Here is a 13,090-nt window from a genome sequence, read left to right as displayed (position 1 = left end):
ACCTCGCAAAATTAGTATAAGTAAAGCGTTTGCAAGAGCAATAACGCAATCTATCAAGCCTTGGGCTGGTGAGTCTCAGTAGACTCTAGCTCGAAAGAAGTGGTATCCTGGGGTCTCCAGAACTGCTTGTCGCCTTTCAACGCCCGGATGAACCAGGGCTGAGCGCGTGGGGAATCTGACCTGACTGTGGCAAATGTTAGTCAAATCTTCATAATTCTGCAACAGAGTATTAACTTACAGCTCCAGTATTCCTTGTTATCGTAATCGGGAGGAAGTAGGCGTCCACCAGAGATGGTAGCAAGAAACCAAGTAGTAGTGTTGATAATGGCGTAGCACATGATGCCAGCAATGAGACCATACGCGATGGAATACGAGAAAGGCATAAACATGAGTGTGACGAAGGCTGGGATCGAGTCACCGGGGTAGTTCCAGTTGATGGCCAGGACACCGCGCATCATCATGCATCCGACTAGTATGAGAGCACCACCCGTAGCCCAGGGAGGAATGGAGGCAAATATAGGGGCAAAGAAGAGAGAGATGAAGAAGCATATGCCTGTTGTGATAGCTGTTATACCTGTGCGACCGCCTTCTTGGATACCAGCCTGTAATATATATTAATATCAATATGTGCGAAGGCGGAGTGATTACTTACACCAGACTCGACGAAAGCAGTCACTGGGGACGATCCAAAAAGGGAGCCGATAGAGATGGAGATGGCATCAGCGCTATAGGCGAGGGTACTGCGGGGAAAGTCGCCAGTATCAGGGTCTACGACACCGGAAAATCGAGCCATTGAGTACAGAGTACCGGTAGCGTCGAGGATGTCGACATAAAGCATGGTGAAGACCGCCAAGATGAACTGACCTCCCACATTGGACAAATCCCAGTTCTGTGCCAGAAGTGTGTTCTGGATAGGATGGAAACCGACTACGTTCTTGAAGAAATCGAAGCGACTGTCTCCTACCAATGTGCGTGGGAAGTATGTAATGGAGGTATCACGAGGCCAAGAGAAGAACGATACCAGTGCGATGCCTACAATCATAGATCCACGGACTTTGTAAGTCATCAGCAGAGCAGTGAAGACACCGCCAACAAGGAAACCGAGCCACATGGTGGGATTTGTCGCCTTGTGCGAAAGACACATACCCGTTTCCGGGTCAAGGTATTCAGACGGGCAACCTCCCAGCTCAAGTGGGGTAGCTTTGGCCCCTGTGATGGCACCGAGTCCAGCAGAGTAGGAGAGGCCGATCAAGGTGAGGAAGAGGCCAATTCCTGCGCCACAGGCTACCTTGATGGAAGCAGGGATGATGCGAGCGAGCCATTGACGGATGCCAGCGAGCGAAAGTGCAACGAAGATGAAGCCTTCCACAAATACCGCAGTCATAGCAACACGGTAGTCGATTGGGCCGGTGCCGTGGAAACCCACCATCTGGTATGCTAGATAGGCGTTCAATCCCATGGCGGGTGCAAGCGCAACGGGCAGGTTCGCCATCATGCCCATGAGGAATGATCCAAGCGCTGCGATTGCAGCAGTTGCAGTGATAAAGTCGCGGTTGATCTCAAGGAGGCAAAGAGAATATTCTTCGTTCTTGAGGCATGTTGGGTCAACAGGGTCTTTACAGACACACGTAGCACCCGAGTCAGTGAGAACTGAGGCCTGCAATTGGTAGCTGTATTAGCCAGGAGCACCTAATATTGACGAATTGAATTGGACAGAGGCATGCTAACATTTACGGCGATGATGTAGGCCATGGTGAAAAACGTCGTCAAACCAGCCCGCAATTCAGTGGTGAATCGTGCATTCTTGATGGCATTGGCCTTCGTATGTCAGCAGATGACGACATTTCTATGCCTCGGGACCAAATACATGACCTGAACCATCGAGATGGAAGTATCTGCCAACAAAGGACGCAGCGACCTTGTCGTTCAGAGCCGCCTTGTTCCGTTCAATAAACCCCATGTTTGCGGGTAACAAAAGCAAGACGAGCGGGTAAAAAGAAAAATGACACTGGAGATTATGCAATGGCGAACGCACATGGGTCCTTCAAATATCGAGTTGCTATGCCCCAGACAAAGTCCCAGTCGACCTAACTCTAGTGCAGGGGGAAATCGCATAGTAAACGGCATGCTCGTGTCATGCAGGTGCCTGTGGCGATCCCACATGGGGATCTTGGTATCAAGGATGGGTCTACCCCCCAAATCGGGGCTGTAGTCTCTTTGAGCGAGTCGATGGCAACTGTACACCTGACACTCTGCAGGCCGGTCAATGCAGGTTGAGAACGACAAGACCTGCTTGCGTTTCATCATTTCCTGTGAGCCGTCTTCGGTAAGATACAACCGCAGACGCCACACACGAACCGTCGTTCTTGGACTATATACCAGCACTAAGATCGTCGACGGGTTCGGCTTGTGGACCACATCGTCTGGATCCACCATTGTCAGCAAAATTCTGATTGCAAATGCAAGTCTGACGAGCTTTTGCGATAAGACGTAAGAGAACTCGTGCGCAATCCTACTCCCTCACGTCGCCGATTCATCACGATGACAATGGTCTGGCCTCCTGCTGAAACCATCTCATAACGGGGAATTTTAGTGACCTGCCGTGTTTTTCGGAAAGACGCTCGGTTGGGAATAGAATAGAATCCCACTGATCCAGAACAGAGGATTCAACAGCCGATGGTGCATCGGTGGAAGGGTCAGACATGGTTACATCAGCGAGAGGGGTACCTAATTGTCGGGTCGTTACCCAAGAGATTCTAACGAGTCGTGGGAGGTCCCCGTAAACGCTTTGACGGGCGGCATCGACTGTTGTCTATCGCTGATTTGCCGGGATGCGGGAATTCTCGTCAAATGGCAAAAGCAGCCGCACAGGTGGCGTCAACAGACTTTATGAAATGCGCCGGCTACACGTGTTGAACGAGGTTAGCACCATGTCTGCAAGAAATCTCTGACGATCAAAAAGGAACTTGCCACGGACGTTGTTGAGGATGTCATTCACAGCCCCTCCAGTTTGCTCGTGGCATATCCAAGCAACTGGATGGTGGGAAGAAATCGTGTCGATCTCCATCTCCACTGCCAACTACTTACATATGTGCGTAGACTGGCGGCTTCGGCACTATGTCGGCGGGACCCGCCCGAGTAGGCCTAACTCGTAAGGCGTCCAACAACGCAACGCATTCCGGCCTTCCACGAGCCCCACGGATATCAAACACGAAGCCACTATGAGCGCTAGTCGGAACAGTTGGCGGGATGGAGAGTCATTCCCGCGTAGGCCTGTTCATGGCATATGGTAGATGTCAGGCCACATGTGATGGTTAAAAAGTAAGTATTGTCGATCAAAGACGCCCCGCTGGGAACGTATAGTTTTCCCTATTGAGATGAATACCATGTTTCCGACCTTTGACGTTCCTCCTCAGCACTCCGAGACCGTAGGAGCTCGCAAAGCAAGAAGAGCGAAACAAGAGGAAACTGCTCGACGATCTTCCACAGCAACCTCGCGCTCCTCGGGAAGTGCGAATAGCACAGCCAGCAAACGTCAAGATGGAGCAAGTTCATCAGACTCCAGGACCGAAGGAAAGAGCGGGTTTGGAGGCTGGTTTGGAAAAAATAGCAAGAAAGGCATCCAGGAGATCTCACCGCTAGCGAATGACAAACCCACATCGCATCCAAAAGACCTGATGATAGAATTGGATACGCCACCTGACGAAGGACCAGCACCACGGACTGCTCCCTTGGATACAGATGAACATGTGTTTCGAAGACCACAGTCACATCATTCTGAACGGGAACCTTTTGCTATTCCGCCGCAGCGTCTCGCTCCACCTTTGACTCCGCTGCCTACTCCTCCTGCGACTCGTTACAGCCCGTTTCCCATGTCAGGTACGTGTTTTCCCCTGTAGAAACTCTTAGAATATGGATATTATGCTCATGGAAAGTGCAGATAGAGCATCCCAGTACTCCACACAGTCGCGCTCATCATCGAACCCGGCCAGTGTTGCTCAATCAAACAACAGTGTCTTCTCGGGCTCGTCTGGCTACGAGACAGCTCTCTCAGAAGACAGTCATCATGATCCTCGCTATTCTGTTACATCACCCAAGCATCATCGGCTCAATGAGGCGCCAGTGTTTGAGCCAGTGGAACGGGGCTCCCGGACTGGAAGTAGACATAGCAGTGAACGCGACCAAAGTACCAAAGCAGCCCAATCACCATTCGCTCGCGCTTTGTCGAAGATGCAGAGTGCTAGCACGCGCATAATCTCCACACGTTTGAGTGAAGAATGGGATGGCTTGGAGGATGATGACAGCTATCAAGAGATAGTGTTTGAGAAACGGCTATGGGCACTTACAGCATATCAACGCCTAACCCAAAATAAGCCCCTACAGTCGCCTGCCCACGAATTGCTTAGTGATAGTCGGCCGGAGGATCAGAGAAGAATATTGCATATACATGGGTCTTTAGGTTTGTCTACACTGCATCTTCAAACCACCAGTTGATACTGACTACTGCTGTAGCTGATGGCTGGGTGCTTGCAAGTCGCTACCCCATGGCAACCGTATACACACTATCTTCGATCAAGAGTCACCCTGTCACACAATATTCTGCACCTCTGAATCATCACTTACTTTATGCGCCTTCACTTTCGTCACCAACGCCCTTTCCAGATGGCTATTTCGACGCCATAATCTCACGCTCCGTTGCAACCAGTCTTCGACACGATGAATGGGCACAGTCTTTTTTTGACAGCATGCGAATACTCAAGCCAGGCGGGCATATTGAGATACTCGCAGTGGATGCGCACATGAGCCGCGAAGGGCCCAAGTTGTCAGCATGGGTTGACGAGCACTTATCATGCAGATTGGAGGCACAAGGCGTGAGCAAGCAACCTTCAGACACGGTATTAGATACTATGGAGATTGTAGGGTTGGAAAATATCCGTCGCGCGCGTATAGCACTTCCAGCGCAACCACCCAAGGCCATGGCCAAGGTCGCACCTGCTCAGTCACATACCTTTGGTACCACCATACCAGCCCCCACACCCCAAGATACCCTAGATACGTCAAGAATGATGGCTTTCTTGGGTCGTCTCATGTATCAAGGCTCATACAACAATTATATGCACGCAGAGCAGGGCGATGAGTGGTTCTGGTCGCGCAAGGACATTCGAGAAGAGTGCGATCACTACAAGACGAAGTTGGTGCTTACTATCGCATGCGCTCAGAAACCTTATGATGGACACGGCATGGAGACTTATCTGGACATTTAAATATGAGGATCAAACGATCATCACAACATCGAACTAGAATGTTTTCACTGTCATTCAAATCCTCTCGTGTAGTCAGGCGCAGGCAATGCGCAGAACCTCGCTTCTGCCAAAGCAATACCCCTCAGGCTAACTAGTGACGGCGCCGCCAAAGTTCGGTCGACGCATGGAAGATTGTATGGAATCCAGGTAAAGGCAGAGGCGCTCGCTTCGGCTTTCTCTCCTTCCCTCCCATTCCAAGCTTCGTTCACTAGACCCACTTTAACACGCGCGCCCTCCAATTACAAAGCGCCCACGTCAAGAGGCAACTACGCCTTCATGTCAAAATCAACTCAACTCTCAAACGAAACAGCTCCACAAGAAGAATCTGCTAATTACCAGGAACGCCAACCTAACACCAATATGACTTCCTCACAAGCACCTCCAGGTCATGGACAGATTGGCAAGATTATCGAAGGTAATTGACTTCCATTCATGAAACAATACAAGACGCAAGCCCACCATAAATTGCACTCCAGATATGGAGGAGATGCTCCCTTCAGAATCCATCGACCGTGCCGACTACAGACGCTGCCGCACCACCTACGGCGCTCTATCGATGACATACAAGCGCGCCAACGACTCCAACGACCCAGCCAAAGAATACAAACAACTCCAGGAAATTGAAAAGGTCCTCCGCGAGCGTCTCACAAACCTTGATCCCACTAGAGGACTTCCGCGCAAATTCCAGGACCCTCTCGATCGACTTCGGGCCGGTATTGAACATGCACTCAACACGGGCGTTACTGTCGACTTTCTCATCCAGGGTATGAAGGATATGCTAGAAGAAAAGCCAGATGCTACACCAGCTCCGAAACCCGAGCCTATCAAGATGGTTTCTGGAGCTAGGTACAAGGCAGTGGTTGACGCGCTTGCGGCCGAGAAAGATAAGAACCGCAAACTCAACGAGGAGAACAATCGGCTTGCCATACTACTTAAACAACATGAAATGCGCGATCGATCGGGCACCGGTGAGCCGCCTTTAAAGAAGCGACGTCATTAAAGCAGACTGCTGACTTGGTCCGAATAGTGGCTGCGAAGCCGCCTATTACTCCAAGGAAGTCGCTGCGGATTGAGCAGCAAAAGCAGCAGGATTTGGATGTGCCGGATGGGTATGATCGTGAATCGCGTAGGCTGGGCGAGTGATGTACGCTTGCGTGTGTGGGCAGGGATGTTATCTAAAAGGGTTCTTTCTGAATGGTTTGGTGATCCGGGGGTTAACTTGGGATGCAACATGTGCGTCATATGATCTGGAAATATAACACCAATCCATGATCCGTTATATACAAAAGAATCTATGAAGTCTGCATCGTCAGGTAGATGTCTGTGGTGGGTGACTAGCTGACATCTTGAGCAGACACGTGAGGGGTGTCTAGTATGCTCTGGAAAGGGTGATTTGCATCGTGCTCTTCATCGAGCTTTAGTTCCTAGCTTGCACGATCCCGTCGATGCGAAAAATAAAATGGATGTTTTTCTTACTTGTAATTATCCACCGTGTCTCCTGATTTACTTGACAAAACCATACGCCACATTTGGACTATTTGTTCCCTCATTCTGCCTAGCGCACATCAACATCCAACCGCCCCATCGTGTTCACACTCACTTCTTATCTAGCCTGTTGTGTTCCGCATAGCTTCCATCTCGCATGCCGCAAACATGCCAGGATCGATCCAAATAGCATTCTAGGCTGCTCGTCCGCCGTGCTATCGTCCGTATCGTCGTCGTCGCTCGGGTCGTTGTCAATTGCCCAATAACAATCTTTCAAACAGAAATCCCGGATGTTAAAGGCTACCTCAGGGGCACGGAGATCGACAATAGGGAATTCGTTTCTGACAAGCCGATTGCAGCCCTATGTCTGCAGATGACCCCACCATTGTGCTTCCTGTCGCATATGAGAGAGCAGAAGCGTTTCCCATCGAAGAGGTCTGTATACGAGGGTTTTGGTATGGGTAGCACACCCTAAACGACCCGGCCACACCCTGTGGCTTGACAGATGATAGTCATGTTGGAGAACACAAGTCACAAAGCGGAGCGTAGAGTCTAGCTTTCAACGTGATGAATCTGACACTGGAACGTGCTCGTCTCGTATCTTCAGAAGATGCTTGTCGGAAAAAATGTGAACGCAGTAGAAGGGGTTGATAAGGAGTACGTTGACTTTGCTTAGAAATCGCTGATTGCCGTGGAGAAATACGTTCGACGAAAGGATAAAAGGAAGTCGTACATGTTTCCACGCCTTTTCGACGTGGTACTGTGTTCTCTGGGCTGTTGATGTTGTTTGCTTAATCAGTGATGGAGCAAGTCATGCATAACGATAATAAGTGTTGTCCGTGGCATATACGTAAAGTGCATACGTATGGACGGCGAAGGACTTGTCAACGGCGCAATGTTTACATGTCATACTAACATCGAAAATGCTTGCCAACTTGTGGTTGTGGTCGTGGTTGCCGGCAGTGAGAATGGAGGAAGCTGGGACTTATACTGAAACAACCCGAATATGCCTGGGCATACAAAAGACACGTGACATAACTCCAAAGTGAAGACAGTGATGATCGTGAGTCGTAAATTGACAAGACGTATCTTAACCTGACGCGTGAAAAAAGCAATGAACATGTCAGTTTCACATCTAGATGTCTCCCTTGATGGCAATGTTGAGCTATTACACCGATCGCAGGCCTCTTGCATGTCTGCCAACCAATCGCCATGGACTGCAGCGTGGCGTTGCATGTGGCGTAGTCAATAATCATATTGCTTTTGAGCCACAACCGCCAAAGAGAGAAGGTTGCACTCAATGCACGCAGACCATCGACCGATGTTGTCGGCTGCTCAGAGGAAATTTGCCATGGTGGATGGCGAGGCGGGTACCAAACATGTGCCTGACGATCGATGTTCAGCTACCGGACGCTCCCTGAATCGATGTAGGGTAGTACCAAGCAAAGGAGGCGTAATGCACATGGCAAACAAGGACTGGCGTGCAATGACGCACTGCAACAGTGGCTGAGAAGGAAGGGGGCACCGTTGCAGGAGTGCAGGAGGAAGTTGGCGGCGCCATCAGCTTGGGCGTGGCTGACCATGTGACAGGCCAGCAGTCGGGACTCATGCTATTCGCTACTCGCCGTGGCCGAGATGGTCATCAACGGCGGAGTACGGGTGGCTATCTCACTGGTGTATACCTAGAACCAACTCACAGCTCAGATGGTGGTGGTCACTAGACACAGGGCATTCGTGCGGTGCGAGCCATGGAGGGATCTGCCCGGCCAAGACAATGGCGTAGAGGGCAGCGTCTCCAGGAAGAATACTCGGCCGTGTTTGGTGTCTCAATGGTAGGCTGGCGATGAAGGAGAGCGGTAGTGGGCATGGCGCATTCGCTGCGCCACCACAACCGGCTCAATGCTTGACTTGTCTAGCCTGTCACGGTTCTGGGCGGAACTGGCGCGCGCACGTCGCAATTCGCACTCTCTGCAAGTTGCTGGAGTCGCCATTGCAAATTCTTCCTGGCAGCTGGTGGGTGTGGCGGTGGGCAAGCAGCTGGGTCTGGGTCGGAGGCAGCGACTCAGGTCTTCAGCGCGGGCCCCAGAGACGTGACGGCTGTGGCGTCAATGCAGTCTCAGTATCGTGCTGCGACATGCTTGTTTGGAGGGGAGGTGTTCTTGGTGGATGTTTGGCGGTGGGTCTCCGCCTGAGGCGTGAATGGCCGAGGTCGTGGTATCGACACAGCCCCAGAAGGGCCGTCGAGCCGCGCGTGAGGCTGGCCACGGTTTTCTGCAAACCGGAATCATGGCTGCGCTGGCCTGCTGTCTCTAATCTCCATCTATCCACCATCGGCAGCGCACTTGAATCTTGAGTTTCGAGGCCCGTGATCCGATCTGACCAGGCCACAATTGTACATGCGGTCGTCTGATATCGCTGCACTTGAGCCCTGACTTGAGCTTTGAGTTGAAGAGGTCGGTCCCCTTCTTGCTTACCTACAGCCAGCCTAGCCGCCTCTCCACCCCATCTTCAGCCACAACATCGCTCCAGTGCCTCGTCATCGGCACCTCTGACTTGGGACCATCAGCGCACTGCGACCCTGCTCTGCGCGTTGCGACCGGCGTAGTTTGCACTACGTCAAATTGGCTGTTGCATTTTCCACGTCTCCTGTCGCACCTCGTGCAGCCATCCGACCCCTCCACGGTCGCTGGAGCAAGCCCGGATTCAGCTCACAGCTCACAGCTTGCAGTTCACAGCCGCACGCCTTGTTGTCTGCTAAAGCCGCCGCGACTGTCATTCCGCCGGCCTATCCAAAGCCACTGCAGACGCGCCCGCCGTCACCGAGCCTCCCGCGCACCTCTCTTCGTGCTTGCGCCGCCCTTGGTATTTGTCTGCGTGCATACCAGACCAGCAGATCGTCTTGGCCCGAGCCGCAATTTGCGACCGAGGCCGTGATAGACTGTCCTGACTTTGATTGCTCAATTGCGAAGCTGGCTCTCACGACCGCCCAAGTCTATCTCGAGTGCTGGTAGAGCATCGCCATCTGCGCGCCTTTGTTACGGCCGCAACCCGCCAAATATCTGAACCGTTGAAAGGTTAGACCGACAGCCATTCGGTGCGCACCATCCACCTCCAACAGAGTGAGCGGGACAAGAGTTGCGCGTTCTGTCAGTCCGACACACGCAGTGCTAACGCGCCTCTGCAGACACAGTCGTACTGAATCCGTTCCTGCTCCTACAGAAGGTAGGCATGGCTACGCGGGCAATCACGCCGACGCCCACCGGCCCATTCGCTGCACCCAACCGGCCCACCACGCCGGGCTCTGCAGCGCGCAATGCTCACAGTGGAGCGACGTTTGGAACCCATCTCACAAAGTCGCCCCGCGGCCTGTCGCCGCGGCCCTCGCCCCAGCCGCTCACCGGAACAGCTGCCCTCGCAGATGAGCGCCGCTTCCGAGAACAAACGTCGAGGCAGACGAGCCCCAATCCTGCTGTTGCTGCGCTGCAGAGCCTCAATGGAAGCATGCAGCCCATGAGCTACACCCCAGACGCCCCGCACGACAGCGCACATGCAAACCAAAAGGCCGACAAGGTCACCAAGCCGCTCATCATCCCCGACCATGCAAACGTCACGGGCGACAACATGCAGACGAGCCCAGTTAGCCTGTCGAGCTTCGGCGACGGGGACGCGCCACACGCGCCCGGCGGTGCTGCTGTCGAAGGAAATACGTCTTCCGCTGGCAACACAGGTCGGGAAGGGGCGCCCCAGCATCCCCAGCAGCACCATCAACATCATCACCAGCTCATTGCACCAAACCCAGGCGACAACCCAGGCAACCGTGCCTTTACGTTTCCAGGGCCGTTGCCCCCAGAGCCGGACCCGCGTGCCCCAGCACGGCAGATGAGCCTGCCTGGATATGGCCAAAACACGCCCAAATCGCCTTCGACCAAGCGTCACAAATGCCCATACTGCTCCACCGACTTTACGCGACACCACAACCTCAAAAGCCATCTTCTAACACACAGCCAAGAGAAGCCGTACGAATGTCCCACCTGCCAAGCCCGTTTCCGTCGTTTGCATGATTTGAAACGCCACACGAAACTGCATACTGGCGAGCGTCCCCATACATGCTACAAGTGTGGCCGCAGGTTCGCACGTGGCGATGCGCTTGCGCGCCATAACAAGGGTCAAGGTGGCTGTGCGGGGCGCCGCTCTAGCTTCGGCATCGACGACGACCTTGGGGATGGCAAAGGCGATGAAGGCATGGATGGCGTCATCTACACTGGTGAACCAGACGGCGAGGGTGACGATGACGACGATGGCAGGCGCGTCAGTGAGCCGGCCCGCAAGAGACAAAACACGGGCAACTCAACCCAAGGTTCGTATCATCAGCACTCCAGCACTTATCCGCCCATCGCTGCCAACCGGAGCTCGAGTACGCAGAACAACCTCCGGCCCTACTATCCAGGCTCATCTGCGCAACCCACTAACGTTTCGCCCAAAGCAGCCCCGTCCAGCATTTCATCCATCCACAACGCAAACACGCAGCCGAATGTCTTTGCGCAGGGCGGCATGACCGAAAGCCCAAGGCCACTCTCGCCAGGCCAGCAGGAGCAGCACCGTCTTGGTGCACCAGAAAACAGTCTGCCAGGCTCCCGTTCGCCGAGCCTGTCACATCACATTCATCAGCAAAATTACGCCCGTGGTCGAGGAACCCCTCCCATCGGCCTGGCCCCTCCTGGTGCAACTAACGGGCCCCATCTGCCCTCATTGCCTGGACTTAGCCCTATGCCCCCAAAGCAGGGTTCGCAAGGCGGCAAGAGCAATGGCCCCAGCATGCTCCAGCACCAGACCATGGCAGCCCCTGGAAGCAGCTCGCAACCTGGAAGCATGTCGAGTCACGGGGGTAGTGGCAGTAGCATGCGCGAGGTACTGAGCAATCAGGTTGATGTGTGGCAATATGTTCGTGAAATTGAGACTCGCATGGCAAGGATGGAGAAGGAGCATAATGAGAAGATCTCGACGTTGCAAAACGAGATCACGACGCTTCGTGCTCAGCTGGCTCAACAGCACGTCAACAACACGCAAGGCCAACAAGGGCACTAGTGGAGATTTCCGTTGCATGTTATTTTCAGCGGTCAGGCGCGTTTGTGCAATGTCGGTCTCTTCGGTCTTTTCGCTCTTGACGAGTAGCTTGGGCCGTGGGGAGAATGGCGTTGGACAAGTGCTTCATGGAGGCGTTAAAAGGAGTGAAAAACCAAGATTGAGCAACAGACGAGATTTCAGGCTTCTACATGGATCAACATACGTCAGGGACACGACGAGCATGTTACAATGATACCCCATGCTAAGATTGGTCGCAATATTCTTTTGGCATTCTTTGGCATTGCCCTGTGTCGGCTACATTCCCCTCTGTACATTAGACTATCTATCTATCACCTTTCGTTGCTAAGTGTTGTCGTGTGTAGAGCATGAGGTGTGATGTGTGGTTTGCGGTTGCCGCATGTGATGCCGCGCACGCCAGGCCGATGGTTGTTACCGGAAGCGCGGCTCGGGCAGCATCAAACACTGACATGATTAGACGGCTGCGGGAAAGCAGTGGCTTAGGCAAGGGTTGGCTGGAATAAATTTTCAAATTCTTGTTAATACAGCGATGCTGCGACGTCGCACAGGGGTGAGGGAGATACAAGAAGGTTGTCGTCGTCGCTGTTTGGGCCAAGGGCTGAGCTAGAGATCGCCAGTGCGCTCTGTGCCGAGCAGCCTCCACTCGACTGCATCAGCCTACCTTTACACGTCACAGTACAACCCCAAACTCACACCACCAACGCAGCGAGAACACCAGACCCCTCACCGCACCCAACCCCCAATTGCTGTAGATGCATGGCCAGGTGCTGTGCTGATAGGCGCAACCGCGCAGAGTGCCCGCCTTTGACGCCCAATCGAGTGAGGCCATAGCCGCGCTGGCCCTCTTGCCCGCACCAGGCCTGTCCAGCTTCCCGGCTCCCAGTCACACCGACGAGAAGCTCCACCACGCCGCTTCTTCAACATGCCCGAAACATCGTCGGACACGCACCGCCGTCGCAAAAAGGACCCGGACCGCGAGCGCAGCAGCCCGCGCACAAAAGACAAAGACAAGGATCGGGACCGCGATCGCGACCGTGACCGCGACCGCGACCGTGACCGCGAGCGCCATAAGAGCAGCCGCGCCCGCAAGACCCGCTCGTCGGCTTCCAAGGAGGAAGATAGTGACCGCCCGGCACTGCCCAAACGCCCTTCGGCTGAGCGAGTGCGCTCTTCGACGTCGACATCGACATTGGCCTCAT

General features: G+C 53.5%; 4 protein-coding genes across 4 annotated transcripts; 3 read left to right on the top strand and 1 right to left on the bottom strand.

The window, feature by feature from the left end:
- Positions 1 to 53: 53 nt before the first annotated feature.
- On the bottom strand, positions 54 to 1,960 carry PtrM4_065490 (Xan-ur-permease multi-domain protein; the record flags this gene model as incomplete). The annotated part of the gene is made up of 5 exons (XM_066105697.1): positions 54 to 184; positions 239 to 602; positions 653 to 1,657; positions 1,729 to 1,818; positions 1,868 to 1,960. The coding sequence occupies 5 exons, from the start codon at positions 1,958 to 1,960 to the stop codon at positions 54 to 56; spliced, it is 1,683 nt and encodes a 560-aa protein (XP_065964324.1).
- A 1,417-nt stretch (positions 1,961 to 3,377) lies between these two features.
- On the top strand, positions 3,378 to 5,264 carry PtrM4_065480 (Methyltransf-11 domain containing protein; the record flags this gene model as incomplete). Its single annotated transcript, XM_001933256.2, has 3 exons — positions 3,378 to 3,879; positions 3,941 to 4,459; positions 4,513 to 5,264. The coding sequence occupies 3 exons, from the start codon at positions 3,378 to 3,380 to the stop codon at positions 5,262 to 5,264; spliced, it is 1,773 nt and encodes a 590-aa protein (XP_001933291.2).
- A 399-nt stretch (positions 5,265 to 5,663) lies between these two features.
- PtrM4_065470 (uncharacterized protein) lies at positions 5,664 to 6,446 on the top strand (the record flags this gene model as incomplete). The annotated part of the gene is made up of 3 exons (XM_001933255.2): positions 5,664 to 5,718; positions 5,780 to 6,271; positions 6,331 to 6,446. The coding sequence occupies 3 exons, from the start codon at positions 5,664 to 5,666 to the stop codon at positions 6,444 to 6,446; spliced, it is 663 nt and encodes a 220-aa protein (XP_001933290.2).
- A 3,570-nt stretch (positions 6,447 to 10,016) lies between these two features.
- Positions 10,017 to 11,873, top strand: PtrM4_065460 (Zn-finger protein; the record flags this gene model as incomplete). Its single annotated transcript, XM_066105696.1, has 1 exon — positions 10,017 to 11,873. One exon carries the CDS (start codon positions 10,017 to 10,019, stop codon positions 11,871 to 11,873), a length of 1,857 nt encoding a protein of 618 aa, XP_065964323.1.
- Positions 11,874 to 13,090: the final 1,217 nt, after the last annotated feature.

This window comes from Pyrenophora tritici-repentis, chromosome 2 (genome assembly GCF_003171515.1).
Source record: "Pyrenophora tritici-repentis strain M4 chromosome 2, whole genome shotgun sequence".
NCBI lineage: Eukaryota > Fungi > Ascomycota > Dothideomycetes > Pleosporales > Pleosporaceae > Pyrenophora > Pyrenophora tritici-repentis.
The sequence above is the reverse complement of the archived record's forward strand: the minus strand, read 5'-3'. Positions and strand labels throughout refer to the sequence as shown.